Source organism: Sinocyclocheilus rhinocerous, unplaced genomic scaffold (assembly GCF_001515625.1).
Source record: "Sinocyclocheilus rhinocerous isolate Xijiao unplaced genomic scaffold, SAMN03320098_v1.1 scaffold1168, whole genome shotgun sequence".
Classification (NCBI taxonomy): Eukaryota; Metazoa; Chordata; class Actinopteri; order Cypriniformes; family Cyprinidae; genus Sinocyclocheilus; species Sinocyclocheilus rhinocerous.
The window spans coordinates 255,111-272,928 of record NW_015650373.1 but is presented as its reverse complement, the minus strand read 5'-3'; the positions used below and the strand labels follow the sequence as shown (position 1 = coordinate 272,928).

General features: G+C 35.0%; 1 protein-coding gene across 1 annotated transcript in view; it reads right to left on the bottom strand.

Annotated features, from left to right (window-relative positions):
* tafa3b (TAFA chemokine like family member 3b) overlaps window positions 1-17,818 on the bottom strand; it is a 79,914-nt gene that overhangs the window by 12,498 nt on the left and 49,598 nt on the right. The window contains exon 2 of the mRNA XM_016517023.1: window positions 15,156-15,268. Coding sequence (XP_016372509.1) covers window positions 15,156-15,267 — 112 coding nt within the window. The 5' untranslated portion in view covers window position 15,268. The remainder of the gene's footprint in view (window positions 1-15,155; window positions 15,269-17,818) is intronic.

Sequence of the window (17,818 nt, the reverse complement as noted above, 5' to 3'; positions counted from 1 at the left end):
TGTGTCCTTTTATGGCCATTTCAATCAGGCTCTATTTCAGAGGACAATTTGAGCTCCACCCCACACCAGAGTTCACCAGATCCCCACACATATCACAATTCATATAGATTACAGATCATTTACCATCACACACACACACACACACACACACACACACATACAAATACAGTATATAAGCAAGAGAGAATCTAGCTATCAGTCGATACACAATGTCAGAAATCTGTAAATCTTAAGAGATATTGTACAAAGCCTAAACAAATGAAAAATGACTACAATCATTTTCAGGTCGATGCTGATGATGCTCATTTAATGATGTATTGATGTAATGATAATTTTGGTAGGGTTTGTTCCGTCATATGTGTGTGTGTGTGTGTGTGTGTGCGTTTTTGTGACAAATGAGGACATAAATTTGTATAATGACAAGGGTATGACATAGGTATTACAAGGAGAAGGTGACTTTTCAGGACATTACCCCATGTCCCCACTTTTCAAAACGCATATAAATCACACAGAATGGAGTGTATTGAAAATCTGAAATAGCACAAAGTTTCCTGTGAGGGGTAGGTTTAGGTGTAGGGTTGGTGTAGGGCAATAGCACATACAGTTTGTACAGTATAAAAACCATTACGCCTATTGGATGTCCCCACTTTTCACAAAAACAAACCTGTGTGTGTGTGTGTGTGTGTGTGTGTGTGTGTGTGTGGGTGTGTGCGAGTGTGTTTGTGTCTGCAGCTAGCTTCACATAGCTGTGTGTGTGCTTTACTGCAGTCTGCACGAGTGGAGGCGTGTATTAAAAACAGAGGCTAGATGGATTGGGAATATGGGCATCCCATTAAAAACCCTTTTAACCCGCTCTCTAGTGTCATCCACTACCTATACAATACCCTGCTCTGCTGTAGCAGCTACAGCTCTCTCCACATGGACCACCAGAGTGGTTTGATCTCTTTCTTTTATTATCATTTTTTTAGACAGTGAGACACAAGACTGCAATTTTTGCAACCCTTTTATAAAATCTGTGATGTTTATAAATACAAATAATACTGTAGAAACAACAAAAATACAATATGAAAACAATTCCTTAAAGTTTTTCATTAATGTTAAGAAAACAAAACAATTATTACCTAATAGTTCTCACTACACAAAAAACAACAAAAGTCAATTATTTTTTAAATACATGAAATACGCCAAAGTGAACCGCAAGCACCCTGAAATAAAATATAAACATTAGATAAAAAACTTCAAAAAAAAAAAAAAAAAAAGTTGCTACTAACTGATCTTTTTTAACTCCATTAGCTACAGTTATAATTGAATCTGAACCATAATCTTTGGAAGATTTCCATTTCCATAAACAATACATTAAATACACCAAAGTGTACTGCCTTCATGCAGTTTGTGGAAGTGTATGTGCAAGTGTGTATCTTGGCCTTCACAGCAGCCACTTCTGAATGGCCCATTAACCAAGAAAGGGTGAGTGACTTTAAAAGGCTTATTATCATTGGGAGGGGTTGATCTCAGGCTATCATCCAATCACAGTCTGCACGTGTGCAGTGATTATATTCATTAGCGAGATGATTACGAATCTTTGATGAGAGAAAACGCCCTGCTGCTCTGGAGTAATGCAGACACCTGGAGCAGTTGCACTACTGAGAGGGATAATGGAATTACACCTGCACCAGTGCACTCTCTCTTTCTCTCTCCCTCTCTCTTGCTTTCTCTTCAGTCATTAAGAGATTGTTTCTCTATTAAAGTACAAGCCCATTGCTCTTTTTTTGTAGTGTCTATTGGAGCATGTATAAACCCGATTAAAGCAGGATGGTTCTTATGAATCCTAGTGTCCCTAATGAGTTCTACAGATATAATAGCTCTGTTCCAACACTTAGTGAGCTGCCTATATAGTTGGCATTTTAAGGATGCTGACACAAAGGATTTTCCCAAAGATATCTAGTTCCTTTTAAGATAACAGTTTTTGGCCAAATAGTAAGGAAACACTCGATGTATCTTTCAGATGAATGACAATCCCAGAATGGATTGCCATGCACCTATTGGAAGAAAAAAAAATTGAAAAAGATGGTGGAGGAAGTTGAGAGAAGTGTTGATTTTGAAATATATATTGCCCATCTTGAAAATTAAAACTATTAAACATTGTTTTTATTAATTGAAATAAAGCTAAATTAAAATACAAATATTAGACAGAAAACACATGGAAATTAGGAATGTTGCAACTAAAATAAAATTTAAATTAAAAAAGTTCAATAAAATAATCAATAATAAATTATGAACTAAAATAAGTTCAAGCTGAAGTACCAAAATAGGTTTGAAATAAGTAGAAGTATTAAATTTAATAAAAATACAAAAAAACGAAATGAAAAATATAGTAATAAAAATGACAAAACCACATACTTACTAAAACTTGAAACATTGAAAATATAGAAAAAAGCTAATTCTAAAAAGTATAATAGCTAAATAGCTAAATAGTAGTAAATAGCTAAAGCTAAATATGAATAACTACTATAGTAGTATATAAATAATACTAAAATATCACTGTATACGGCATTTACTATCAGAAATTACAGATGAAAAACGGCATTTACTATCAGAAATTACAGATGAAAAAAAGAACTACATTGCCCAAATGGAATCTGTACTACAATCTCTGAAGTATTTCCATTTAAGAAAACAATGAAACATAAAACATTTTTTATACAATTTAATACCAAGGAAATACTGACAAATTGTTCAGTGCAATTTAATAATGACCATTTGAATGTCTTTTTGTTTTTGTTTTTGTTTTGATTGTTTGTTTGTTTGTTTTTTTGCTAGTTTCAGAACAAAAAAACCTGGGGAAATAATAAACTTATTTTACTTATATAAAGTTGTTGCTTACCAACATTGTTAGCTTAGCAACATGCTAACCTATGAGTCAAGTGTGTCAATTTTCTTGTGCATTTCCCGCAAGGAGCACTATAGACAGCTAAACACCATATAATACATAATAAACCAGTCAATGAGGATCAAATTTGGTTAGGCTGATATATTAGAAAGCAGTTGCCTATGTAGGCAGCAGACAGCAAAGAAGCTCAACAGGTTTAGGAACAGCGCTAAGAGCTTAGACAGGTAAGATGACGGCAGTGTGTGGTAAAAAAAAAAAACAAGAGACTAAAGTAAGGATCTGTCAGGCAATATCAGGCAATCGAACCGGTCTGAACAGTTGTTGCTGTTTACTGTTTTCCCTAAGCAGATTTCTGTCGTGTGTGATTATGCGCCACTTTTGAAAATCTGTATGGCTGAGAGCAATAATGACCTCTCTTGCACAGAAAGTAAGCGTTTAGACATCCTGTTCCCAGAATGTGTCACAAATACAGACAGATGGCGAGAATGTGCAGTTAATGACATCACTTCCTGTGCAGATATATCGAAGCATCATTAAATATCAAAATATTGCAAAACAGTCTCTTTTGGCTCTGTCTTTCTCCCACTCACTCACACACACACACTAACTCTCTCTCTCTCTCTCTCTACCCAGAAAGAGTACGTAATATTAAAGTCGGGTTACGGCAAAAAAGTGGATTAGTATTTTAGTAGCATTTGTGTTTTATTTAAATTTCTAATATTAAAGGACTAGCAAATACAAACCCAGTTTAAGCATATTTCTCTCACACATTTCAGATCACTGCCATGTAGGGGATATTTATTCTCACTTCTGATCTGGTTTGTGTCTTGTCTCCTTACAGCTGTGTGCGGCTGGCAGCGAGAGGTCTGCGCGAGGCGTTGCAGGTGGAGAGATCTGCTCTACCGCCCTCTAATCTGCTAATCTGTTAAAACATGCTGTCCTCCAGCATACACTCTCTTTGGGAGAGTGGGGTGTTAGATTATTTAAGCCCCCCGTAGCAGGAGACAGAAGATCATCCCTTCCTGATAACTGTGAAATGGAGAGGTTCATGTAAAATGACGGCTGAGCGCAAAATCTGCCCAGCAAGCACTTTGCCCTAGCTTGTTTTTTCCCCCTCTTATCTCTCACTCTCCATCTCTATCAGGGCATCAGCAGCATTGACATTAATTACAGACCATCGAATAGAGGTAAAAAGCGCCATCCATCAAACACAGACACATTGAAGGAGTGAGACTTACTGAGAGTGCGAGACACGCTAAGGATAACACTTAAATCCCACATTGAGATTTTCATTGACTGAGAAAAGAGACACAGAGGAGAAGTTTCATAGAGTATATTGGGACCACAATTTTTTGCTTCGCTACAACACCAGCCTCAGTATGGATACAACATTTTTAAACCCTGAAATGAAAATTCACCCTATCTATTTTCTAAATGTGTGTTATTGATCTTATTGTGAACAGTTCATCTATACTAACATTTTTAACCTCATAATTCTTAATCAGAATATCAACTGGATCTTCCAGTGAAACGACAGACTTCTTTCTGGTGAAGTATACTGGACTTCTCCAATCATTTTGTCCGCTTAAGCTCCGCCCCTTTCTTATAATCGACTGCAAGCATGCATTCAGATCTGGCTTCATCCAATCAACAACCAATGGATAGAAACAAGTCCCTGCCCTACAGTTTTTTTTCCCATTTCTTCTTTTTTTCTTTTCTTTTTTCTTTTCTTTCTGATAATCCATTTCATTCAGATGTACATCACAATTCAGAACAAATGATCTGTCGCTACATTCATTTCACTACGATAAATAACTTGCCTCAGGTACTGTATGATGGTGATAGATTTAATAATTCAATATCAATAATTCAACAGAAAACAATGTAGAAATGTTGGCTTCAGTACTTTATTTTAGTTACTTGTGCCAGAAAATGTGTGCACTTACTGTGGAAAAAGTAAGTACACCCCTTGAAAAATACACTCTCCCCCCCATTAATTAATCACAAATGTTAATTGATAAAAGGCAATAATCATGTAAATGACTTCTTTTCCCACATAAAAAAAATTGAGAAAGATAAGTGCAGATGTTTAGTTGAATAAAAGACAATAAACATATCAAAGTCACTGCCCACATTTGTTAAAAAAGAAAAAAAAATCCAAGGTGTGTACTTGCTTTTTCACAATACTGAATATAAAGACAATGGACAGTGGTATTGATCTCACACATTCTATTTTTCTCAAACTGCAATAAAAAAAATTAAATCTGCAATAATGCAATCCCATCTTGATTGGACTGATAATTCCAAAAAATGAAAGGGAGAAAAAAAATAATAATAATTTAATGAATCAATAACACATTGCCTGAACCAAAATGCTGATACATACCAATTCTGCAGTATTGTTTTATTATACTCTATGCCATGCAACCTTACACATCTTTTGTTGTTTAAGTCTTGTATAAAGAATGCAGATAGGCTATGGCTGTCTGAAATATTCTGAAATGTCAGAGAGAGGCCTATGGGAATAAACGAGAAGAGAAACATGGGCAGACATGAGTATCACACGACCTGTCTGCTGTGGTCAGGCCTCTTCCAATAATCCAGAGGTCAGTGTTCCTTCCTTCTCAGGCTGACCCACATTTAAACACCTCAGTCAAACTCCCAGTGCAAACAGCCAACTCTCAAACAGATATTCTCCTATACACTTCAGACCCTTGAGAGAGACAAAAGGAGGGGTAAAGAGTGAAAAAAGTGACATTTTGACGGCTGTCCAGTCCCGCTGAAGCCGAAGATGTTATTCTTTGGCTCCAATTTGAGAGGAACTGAACCTTTCCCCTTTCCTGTCATCCTGCGCTTCTGTGTTTCTTCCTTCCCTCCGCATTCATTTCTTCCTCATTTCCGTCTTGTCATCCAGAGTCTCATCAAATGTCAGAGGACAGCATGCTGTCCCAGAGTGCTGGCTCCATCGGCATCTTGCAATACATATTTGTGGTGTGACCGATCTCGCTCAGGTTCTGTGGAAAGGGTCAGCACATTTATACAGAACCCTGATCACTTAGTGAGAATGTGACGGGAAATGTCCCAGGAGACGTCACTCTCTCTCTCTCTTTCTCGTATTTTAAACTGTCCTTGTCAGTTAAACAAAGCTTTTCAGAAAGCCTTTCACAAGCTTGTATGTACAATGTAGGAACAGGCTGCTTTTATTTGACGTGAAGGGATAGTTCACCCAAAGTGACAATTCTGTCATAAAGAATGAAACACAAAAGAAGATATTTTGGAGAATGTTTGAGCTGTTTTTGTTCAAATAATAAAAATGTCAATGGGGTTCAAAAGTTTCAAACTCTAAAAAGGACATATAGGTGATTCATCCATACAACTTCTGATGCAATATGGTCACTATGGTCAATATGGTATGAATGTGATTGTATATATTTGATTGCATATATAATATCGAAGGCTTTATTCACTTTCAGATCAAATCAAAACACTGATCAAAACATGCATACACAGACTACATTAACTATGGTAATATGAACATCAAAAGTCAAACCTCATTGGTTCTTACACATCAAAGTGATGCAAAATACTTTGGATATAATAGTCATGTGGATTAAATTCATGCATCTTAATGTCCCTTTTGCAGTGTTCTTATTGTTAACTAAAACTATTCAAATTGTTTTTTTAACTGAAATAAATCTTAAATAAAATGAAATATTAATATTAGATGAAAAGGTTACACTTGAATGAAAATTTTAAAGGTTTATGTTGAGGTACTAAAATTGCTAAAACTGAAAATGAAATACAAATAAATTGAAGCTAAATAGAATAAAAAACAAAACAAAAAACGAATTAATACAAAAACATAAAATTACTAAAATTAAAATTAAAACTGATAATATAAAAATAAAAGCTAATTCAATATATTAACAAATACTATAATAGTATGTACATAATCCTAAAATAAATCCCTTTTAGTGTCTTAGATTCCCATTAACATTCATAATATAGACAAACACAGTTGAAACACACTTTAAAATTTTTGTATTCCACAGAAGAAAAAAGTAATGTTTGGAATGACATGAGGGTGAGTAAATGATGACAGAATTTTCATTCCTGGGTGAACTATCCTTTTAAAGGCCTGTTCACACCAAGCACGATAACTATAGATGAACGATAAAACACTGGCAGCCAATCGGAATCCATCCTGCTGTAACGAGCTCGAGAATTTAAAGCGGCAGACGCATGTGCGCTTAGAATAAACAGACGATATCGTTCGCTGGTGTGGACGCTAATATCGTTATCTTTATAGTTATCTTTATAGTTATCGCTCTTGGTGTGAACGGGGCTTAAGACTGTGAGGAGAGAATACTTCCAACTCAGTCTGTTTTTCCATATACTCTTAAATAGAAGCAACTTTTCAGTACTGTTTCTCTGCACTGGAAGACCTAACATTAAAAACATTATCCTATTAGCAGGTTCACAGGTAGGGTATGTTCTGCATAGTTATATAAAAGTTCCCTTTCGACAGCCCTCTCAAAATAACACCTCCACAATGTGAGCACAGGAATCACACCTATCAGCACGTTTTTCTTTATCCTATAAGAATAATGTGTCAGCACCTTTTCTCATGAAGAATTCTGCCTGAACACATGTTTGATTCTGTGGTAATCAGGACGCCTGATGGATAGGAAGCTGTTTTTGTTTATGGAGAGTGTGAGCTCGCTGCCATCTGCTCAGAGATTAAACACCATGCTCTGATGGAATACATAAACACCCATCAAGCTCAAAGCAGCCTGCTTAAGACACTCATATATGCCCATTTTAAATCACTTACTCTAGTGTGCTCTTAACACAGACACACACACTCAGGGAAGCCTCTTTTGACCAATCAAAGGCGACAGCATTAAATATGACCAGAGCCACCACAGGCACTTCTTTCTAAAGCAACAGCCTTGCTAGAATTAGTCAGCGACTCAGCAAATTATAAATAAAAGCACAATATATATAAAAATGTTGTTTTGAATAATCAAACAGCCAGATGCTTAAAAAGGTGCCACAATCTAAATGAAATTGAAAGTGAATGCTAATAATTAATGAAACAAGGGTTGCATAAAAATATTTTAAAGCAGAGAAATTTGCTAAGCTGAGCTAAAAGCTGAAAGTAGCTAGTTACACTGCACCCTACATGGCAAATGCTAAATAATAATAATAAATAATGAATAAATACTAAAAAGATAATACATGCTTATTTAAGTGGTTTCAATTGATTATAGATAAATGTTCCACTTCATCCAGCACTCTTTTCATTCTCTGTGTTCTAAAGTATCTTCTTACAGTTCTTACAGACTGAAAAACCTCTCCAAGCTATTCAGAGTGTGATTCAGATTAAGAATCAATCGTGAATTGATTCAGAACATTTTGTAGCCTCTACACCTGGTTTATCGAACAAAACTATTCAAAAGAGTGACTCATTCAGGAATCGGGCAGTCTAGTTCTGATTCTAAACAGTCACTAAAACACTACTGTTCAAAAGAAATGATCATTTTGAACTTTCTGTTCATTAAACAATCCTGAAAATAATGTATCACAGTTTCCACAAAAATATTAAGCCGCACAACTGTTTTCAACATCAATAATAAGAAATGTGGACACGTAAAGGATCATGTGACACTGAAGAATGAAGTAGGCGATTACTGCTGAAAATTCAGCTTTGCCATCATAGCAATAAATGATCATTTAAAATATATTAAAATTAAACAGCTCATTAATAATATTTCAAATAAAAGCAGACTTGATTAACCTAAGAGACTTCTTTCAAAACCGTAAAAAAAAATCTTGTCAACCCCAAACTTTTGAGTAGTGTAAAACACTGGATATACGACTAGATTGCTGAAATATTCTTGGAGAAAATGTAACATTTGTCAATGCCTCCCTGCTAAGTAATGAATTGAATACAATAGCTTTGCTATCGAAGTGACATGATTTTAAAAATAGTGACACTAAAGCCCAAAAGTGGTGAAAAAAGATGGTTGAATAAAACTGAATGAGGCTGGGGAGCTCTGGGAGGGTTTGATGGTGCTGTGACCTACATGTTTTATGCCACAGATGAAACAGAGCAGCACGCATGCTTGAAAATTTCACATTTTTAATTCTCCTTCTGTGTCTCTCACAGGCCATATGGGCATCTTGGACAGGCTGTGAACAGTCACAGGAAGAGCTAACACGTATCAGAGAATCATGCATGGAGTTCAAGTTAGAACTCAAGCAAAAATAAGTTACGAGATTGTGAATCAGTTCTTATAATCTTTTGTCAGACAGTCTGAAATGGCCTGTTTTCTGAGTTATATGACTTCACACACTGAAAACTCATAAACTGGTTAAATAAGCAGGGAGATCTGATACATCAGTAGCAACACACCAGCTTTGGAATATAACAGAATATGTGTGTTTGTTGGAGGTGTGAGAAAAGTGTTTTCTCTTTATTACTTCATTTGTGAAAACGATCTGAAATTGAAAAACTTAAATCAAAACGATCTAAAATATGTTTAATACCAAGAAACACTAAGTGTTAATTTACTTTGTCACCATTCAAATGCTATTTCTAAACATATAATCCACAAAAAATTCTGACTGACATCTCAAAGATCAGTGTTTGAACATTACAGGGAATGTGATTCAAAAAAAATATCTGGTTTTATTGTTGATGTTCAAACTGACAGAAAGAGACAGAGAATATAAGGCAGGCGGCAGACAGGGGATAAAACAAGGTCAGGGATGACAGAAATCATAAAAAACAACCGCTTTGGTTCTGTCACATTACAGCACCATCGGTCAGCGAGCTGTGTGACAATGTGGCCCTCACACACACTCAAACACACAATGAGTGTTGGGGAAGCAACTTTAAAACTCAAAGCTACTTAAAATTGAGTGTTAAACTACAGTCAAGCTGCTCTTCGAAAATAAGTTAGCGATGCTACAAGCTACAAACAAACAGTAGCTACAATGAAGATACGTAAGCATGCAAAACTCTTCAAATATTAGATTATATTATTTTAATTAGAAGAATAGTTGTTTGTTGTTAGTATCTGTCTCAAAAAAGGCTTTTTGAATGAATGACTCTAAATTAGGGTGACAGTGTTAAACTTTAACAGATACATTTACACTAAATAACTGTAAAAACTGGGTTTTAACTGCCATTAATGTTTACAAAAACAGTTTACAGCAAAAACAGCAGTGTTTAGTTACAGAAAAGACTTGGGATGCTGTGCAGTTACAGTACCTCAGTGAGTTTTTCAAACGTTACTAAAATCAGCGTATTTTGCTTTTTAAAAAATGCTCAACGGTGACTCAAATTGGTGAATCGATTCTTTTTTTAAGGTCAATCTCCAATCTTCCAATGAACGAATTCACTAAAACAAGTTTTTCAAACCAATGCTACATATTAAATTAATATATAAAATGAGACTTATGAAAAATTTTGCTTTTTCTTTTCCAACTTGAATCATGTACATAAACCATCCAAATTAACCACATCACTACTCTCCAATGCTACTGTACATATTAGACTAAGATGTAGAATGAGTGAAAAACATACTTATGAAAAGTTTTAAGTATTTTACTATACAGATGTAAAAGTCTACACAGCGATTCTGAGAATTTATTATGTTTGAACAGGTTAATTACAGTTAATATTCCAATGAACCAATTCACTAAGACCAGTTCTACAAATCAAACTAATATAGGCTATAAAATGAGTCGAAAATAGTTACATAAAAGCAGTGTTTAACCACATATTTTGTATTTTGTTTTTCAATCGGTTCATTCACATGATTCATCCTATAATGAACTAAATCGCTAAAACAAGTTTTTAAGACTTTCCAGTGCTACATATTAAACTAATATATAAAATGAGACAAGTATTTTGCTTTATAAAAGATGCAATATGCTACACAATGACTTGAATCCCCTTACGAAAAAGAAGTTTATTCAAGTGTACTATTAGTATACTTCTTTTAAACTAAAAATAAGAAAGTATACTTTCAGTCTACATTTTATGTACTTTTCAGAAATGTGCTTTATGTACTTCTCATATTGTTATTATTATTATTATTAGGCTATTTTATATGATTATTATTATAATAATTCTTATTATGCTATTTTATTAGGCTATATTGTTGTTGTTTTAAGTTTGTAGCTATAAATGTGTTTACTTAAGACCTAACAACAATTGTATCATTAAATAATTAATAAATATTTTTTCTGTTTTGGAAATGTGCTTTTCTCTACTATCCCTTTCAACATTGAGTGTTGTTTTGGCAAAACAACACAAAATAAAACGGAATAGAGACTATATGTTATCTCAAAAGAGATAAATAAAATGGTGTCTTCATTTTAAATGTAGGGGCGGTTCTAGGGTTTCATCCTCAGGGGGGCTTAGCCCTCAGAGAGACCATTAGATACAAAGATACAAATTTCCTAAATAAAGAGTATTTTACAGTGCTTATGAAAACTGTATTACGAAATAAGCATACACAATTACCTATTAAAGTTACATAAGTTACTTATGAGTGCTTCTCTGCTTTTCCTTTGTTGTTTTATTAACAATATTAGTGTAATATAAGAAATGCATGGATCCGTTATATCTGACTGAACTTTACTTAAGTATACTTAATCAAATAAACTTGAAGTATACTTCTTTTTGGTAAGGGTCTGTAAATCAATTCTTTTTGAACAAGTTAATCTCCATTTATCTTCCCACTGAATAAATACAATGAGTCTAAAACATGTATATCAGGTATGAAAAGCAACATTTAACTAAATATTTTGCTATTGCAAAAAGGTGTAATATGCTACACAGCGACTCAAATGAACAGGTTTATCTCAATGAATCTTCCCAATAAACCAATTCACTAAAACAACGATTTCAGACTTTCCTCCACAGTTTTGTTCGGCTATGTAGCTTCTTGCACATTTATAAACTCTTCCCTCTATGTCCTTGCGACACACCATCCCCACTGAATTGAACTATTTCTCTTCATAGTTTTGATGTCACTGGTCTGAGTGTCTTGTTTAGGGTGGACAGGTTTAGGACATGTCAGACAGACAGAGCGAGACTCATGTTTTACAGGGCAGAAGGGCACAGGACAGACACACACACACACACACACACACACACACACACACTCAGAGGGCAGGAGAGCTCAGGACTGCAGTCATCCACAAGAGCTGTGTCTCTTCCTGCGTTTCATCTCATGACACACTCATCTGTCTCTGTCTCTCTTTCCACACTTCTGTCTCTTTCTCTTCTTTATGCCCTTCAATAGATCTCGGCAGCCTTTCTCCCTCCTTTACTCTCTCTCTCCTGGGATATTAGTTTTATTGAGAGGATGAGCCTCATAAAGAATGACCTACAGTAGCAGCAAACTTTCTGGCTATATTCCCTGTGTATGTGTGTGTGAAACAAATACTTCACTCTCACTTAGCTCACTGTCCCTGAAGCTTTTGCTGCTCGTATAGAGAAGAAGAGTTTAGAGAGTTATTAGTTTTTCCCTCCCAGTGGTTTAGTGTGTGTGTGTTCAGTCACCTTGCTCTGACCTGTTAGCAGTAGTGTGTAATTAACTAATTGTCTGAACTATTTCCCACCTCTCATTGGCTGACACGTTTAACTTCTGGACTAGTTATCCAATCAAAATGAAGAATTACTGTGTAGGGAAGACTGTAGTAAACAAAAGCACACAGATTTTATAGGCACTTAGTGCAAATAGCCTCAGATGCTATTTACACTAAGTGTAAATAGCAATTAGGTGCTATTTACACTAAGTGAAAATAGCATATTTTCTTAGCAATTGTACTATTTACACTAAGTGCAAAAAGCAATGGATTCTATTTACACTAAGTGCAAATAGCGGTAGATTCTATTTGCACTATGTAAAAATACCAGTATTCTCTGCTATTTATACAACTTATTGCAAATAGTGGCAGATATCTGCAAACAGTATGCAATAATAATGTATTGAGTGTAAATGATCATTTTTATTAAAATTATTAAATGGATACTGCCTTACTGGGACAATAAAGCCCTCCCTACACCTACCCCTAACCTTACCTCTTAATTTATTTTCAACTTTTCAATAATAATAATTTAATTATTAATTTTTATTGAAAAAAAAAAAAAAGCCTTTCCGATGTGATATGAGATGTGAAAAGGGAGAAGAACGAGATCGGCAAAAGGCGGATCCGAACTCTGGTCGATCGCGTCAAAAAGACTACTGTACCCACTTTACCATCTACGCTACTGAAGCTGATGTTTGACTCCCGTCTTTTGTAATGTTGTCTAGCCCAACCACACATTGGTTGGCAAAGTTAGTGTAAATAGACACTCTGGATTTGGGCTATATTCTAATGTCCAATATGACTGTAAACATACACTGTGTGTGATTACAGGGGCCCACATCAATTAATTCCAGCAGTATGCTGTATAATTAGATGTATTTTTACATCACAATAAAAAGCAATGAATTCACAAATCATTCTCTATTTGAAATTATGATATTTAAATTTATGGTCCCCTCCACCCTCTTCAAAAAATAGTCTGAGCCACCATTCTGCTGCGACAGATGAGAGAAGTTCACACAATGTGTGAGTCATGTTGTCAAGAAATGAAATCTGCGCACCACAAAAGAAAAGAAACAAGCAGTGCAGAAGCTCAACACTTTACCAAAGTGTTTAATTATAAAACAATTCATATTAATAGTATCAGACAAGTAAAATTACTACACAAGTCAGAAAAAGACGGTTAGGTTTACCACCCTTCTCATAACATTTTTTTTAAAATGAAAATTAGATGGAAATAGTCTGTTTATTTTTGTCACATCTAAAAAACTAGCATTTTGCTTTAATGGACAAACACACTCAGTTTAAAAAAAGAGCAAATTGCACTGCATTGCATCATTGGCTTGTCTACAAAATCAGGTAGATATTGCAACATGGTGAACGTATATCAAAATAAATAACAAAACTTGCATTTGATGTACTGCTGATTTAAGGTAATTAAATAGAATAAACCAAATGACAAAACGAAATTACACTACCATACAAAAATTATGAGATTTTTTTAAGAAAGAAAGAAAGACAGACTTCTATTCAGAAAGGACGTTAAATTGATCCAAAGTGACAGTAAAGAGCTTTACACTGTTACAAATTATTTCTATTTGAAATAAATGCTGTTCTTTTGAACGTCTCTATTTATCAAAGGTTTTTTCTCCATTTCTGTCACCGATGGACATAATTGATGGACTTTACAAAGTTATTAAACCAAACTGAATCAACAATGAACTGATTTCAACTGAACAATGACTGTTTACTATTATCATTTTAGAGCTGCTTAACAGCCGAATTGAACATTGTTTGCATCACTGAATCACTATATTCATGTTTATCTTGTTTCTTAAAACAATCTGTAATTTCTGCTGCTGATGCATCACATGAATAAATTACATTACAAAATATATTAAAACAGAAAAGTTACTTTAAATTGTAATATTTCACAGTATTGATTTTTTTCTGTATTTTTATCAAATACATGTAGCCTTAGTGAGCATAAGAGACTTCTTTCAAAACCATTAAAAGGTCTTACCAACCACAAACTTTTGAATGGTAGTGTTACTTGTCTAATCAGAAGTGTAGTGTTACGAAGTCCATGGGGTCAATCCTCAGGAATCCATAAACTGATAAAGGTTCCCTTTGAATGCAATGCAACTCACTTTAGAAAGTGTCTGCCAGTTGCATAAATCAGAATCAATATACAGTAGTCTTCAATTACTATATAAAAGAAACAAGTGCTTATGACAAATAAACACATCACTTTCTACTGGAACATTCTGCAGCGGCCTCTACATGACCCCAGAGACGTCAGTGTCCTGCGGTCCATCAACTCTTCTCCTCATAAATAGAGAACATTCACTAGACTATTTTAAGCTGAATTAAGCATCCACCTACCACTGAGCTGTCTACAAAAACACTCTGTCTTTGGTTTGTGCTTATATCGTTCAAATTTCTGGTACAGATAGACACAAGAACCAAACTTCTGATCTTTAAAAGCAAAATTAAAATGTTTATGGTAATATCGCCCCAAATCTAACTTCATGCAATCCACATAAGCTGTTTTTTAATGAGACGGCTCATTAAAATGATCAGCACTGTAGGTTAAAATGAAAATAAAGCAATAACAACAAGCTTTACCGAATGAACCTTGACCTTGACTTACCGATGTGACTGCGGTGAGAGGAGGCATCAGACAGATGACCCCAGAGAGACAGAAGGGTCAAAAGCACCAGCAAGAGCCACGCGCACACCCTCTGTACCGCCCGCTCCTGCATTCTGAAACACACACACACACACACACACACAAAGCATATCAGCACATGAGTGTTACACTGATCTCATTCCCTCCTTCAGTGCTATCTAAATGTCATCATGTTTTTCTTGAACGTTTTCTGATACAATGCTGAGTGCTCCAAAACACTGAATTATACAATTACTTACAGAGAGAGTAAGCTTTCAACTAGTGGTTGATGCTGGTACTGATTTTGGTAATGTTGTTGTCTGTCTGTTTGGTGTGGGGATTTTGTTGGCTACATTTATTTAATGAAAAATACAGTAAAACAGTAATATTGTGAAATATTATTACAGTTTAAAAACTGTTTTCTATTTATATGTATTTTAAAATATAATTTATTCCTGTGATGGCAAAGCTGATATTCTAATTTGGTGCTCAGGAAACATCCTTGCTGAATAAAAGTATTCATTTCTTTAAAAAAAAAAAGTAAACTAAGACTGTTGCTAAGTATATGACATCAATTGGAGATTTAAGCTTAAACTAGCAAAGTCAGTTCCCTTCCAACCTCCTTACAATTCAACTCTGGATGAAAATAATTGACAATCTAATTAAATTAAATAATTAATCTAAAGAAATTAAATAGTAAAACCACATAGACCATTGGTTTAGACTCTGCAAAAGAAAAAGCACTGCTCAGCTTTCTTCTTCTTTCCCACTACTTTTATCTCAGACAGACATATTTAAGTACTTCATTTGGAGAGAAAACAAAAGCAGATAATTTTTTTTCACAATTTATTGACATCAGAAAGGTAAACAGTGCAGATAAACTCTACAAATGCATGTGTGCAGTTGTGTGTGCGTATGCTATTACTGTAAACATTAGTCTATAATTCTATAAAACACTTCTGAGAGGAAGTTCAGAAGACATCATGTGAGAACATTTAATAGTATCAGCCAACCAATAAGAGCACACTTTTATCATTTAGACTTCTGTGGGAAAAGGACGGTTAACAGAATTCTCTTGCAAAGAGAAGTTTGTGTACATTTTCCATTGATCATGGCAGCGGTAACTCATCCAATGATGATCAATTGATAAAGAAGAGTGTTATAACTGGGCACAGATCCAAAAACAAGGCATTGATGAGAATCTGCATTTTAAAGAGCTGATTCAGGTGCCTGGACTGCAATAGTGGAGCAATGCTGTACAGTAGTTTCTGCATCCTCCACAATCTAGCATTACACAAGTGGCCTTCAAAATGGGGAATTGCACTGTGCAAATTGCATTCAGCACTAATTTTGGGGCGTGTTTGCACCGTTACCTGATTTGCATAATTCCTTTAGTGAATTGGGTGCTAACACAACACAAACAGCATGCACAAATAAATGACATTATTAGTGGGCACAGTTCACTCTTAGTGAACTCTCCCCTGTTATCCCCCCTGCAGTTTTGTAATGGAGGCCTGTGAGTTGCTCTTCTGATTAGTATCAGTTTAATAATGAATTTGCCTCTTTACATTCATGGTGCACAACACACACATACGCTTGATGAAACTCCAGGCACATTATTCAGCAGACTGAAAAAGATAGATTTTGTGTGGGGAAAAAAGAGAAATGTTAGACAGGGAAAAGCATGTTTTGAAGAAAGAGAGATAAACAACATAAAGAGGTGATTTGGAAATAGTTTGCCTGGCTCAGGGAAGTCTATGAGCCGCTGTGGGAATGTGTCAAATTATGCAGATTTAGCGTACTAATTATCTTTCAACCAGCAGAGCTCAATAGAAATCTCTCCTGTTTAAAGCTGAGGGGTGGGCAGGAAAACCCCTGCCTGGAGGGAGTTTTACAGTGTGCAGGTGGATGGCCATGAACACACAAAAAGATACTGTCGCTGACATTTATATTCTCACATCATACCCAGAAATCTGCAGTGTGTTATTTCCGCACCACTAGTGACACCATATTTTTTCCAAACAGTTTTCCCAAACACTCCCATCTCCTCATTGTTAGGACAAACAGCTTTTTTGAGGTTTACTTAAAGTCATTGCATATTAAGCTGGGATAGAAGTATTTTAGCATATAGAAAAATATAAAACACATCAGTATTAACATTTAATTATGTAATCAGTACTACTACTGTATAAATAGAAAATATAGAAACTGAAATGCAATTTATAGTCAAGTCCCATTCAATTTAGACTGTCATCAGCAAAATTTGTAAAATAATACCCAATGAGTTTCATTATACTCCCTAACAATCAACAGATTGATCACAGAGTAGAAGGACATTGTGTGTATTAGTGTGTGTTGGGTTGAGTGTTTGTGTGTTTGCTCTGGCTGCTCTTCTTTGATGGCTAAACTTCCACTGTGTGTTCATTAGTCCTTTAGTAGCTCTCGGTAAACACTGCCAAACACCTAGAGTCATCAACATGTCTCTGCATTAATACCAGTCAAGCTTAATCTCTAGCAAATCTCCAGCAAGGCTTTAATTGCTAGCTATATAGTTTTTGCAATTCTTTTTCAATGTCAGGAAAAGGCAAAGAGTTTCAAACGGATGTAAATTATATATATATATAATTTTTTTTTTTTTTTTTTTT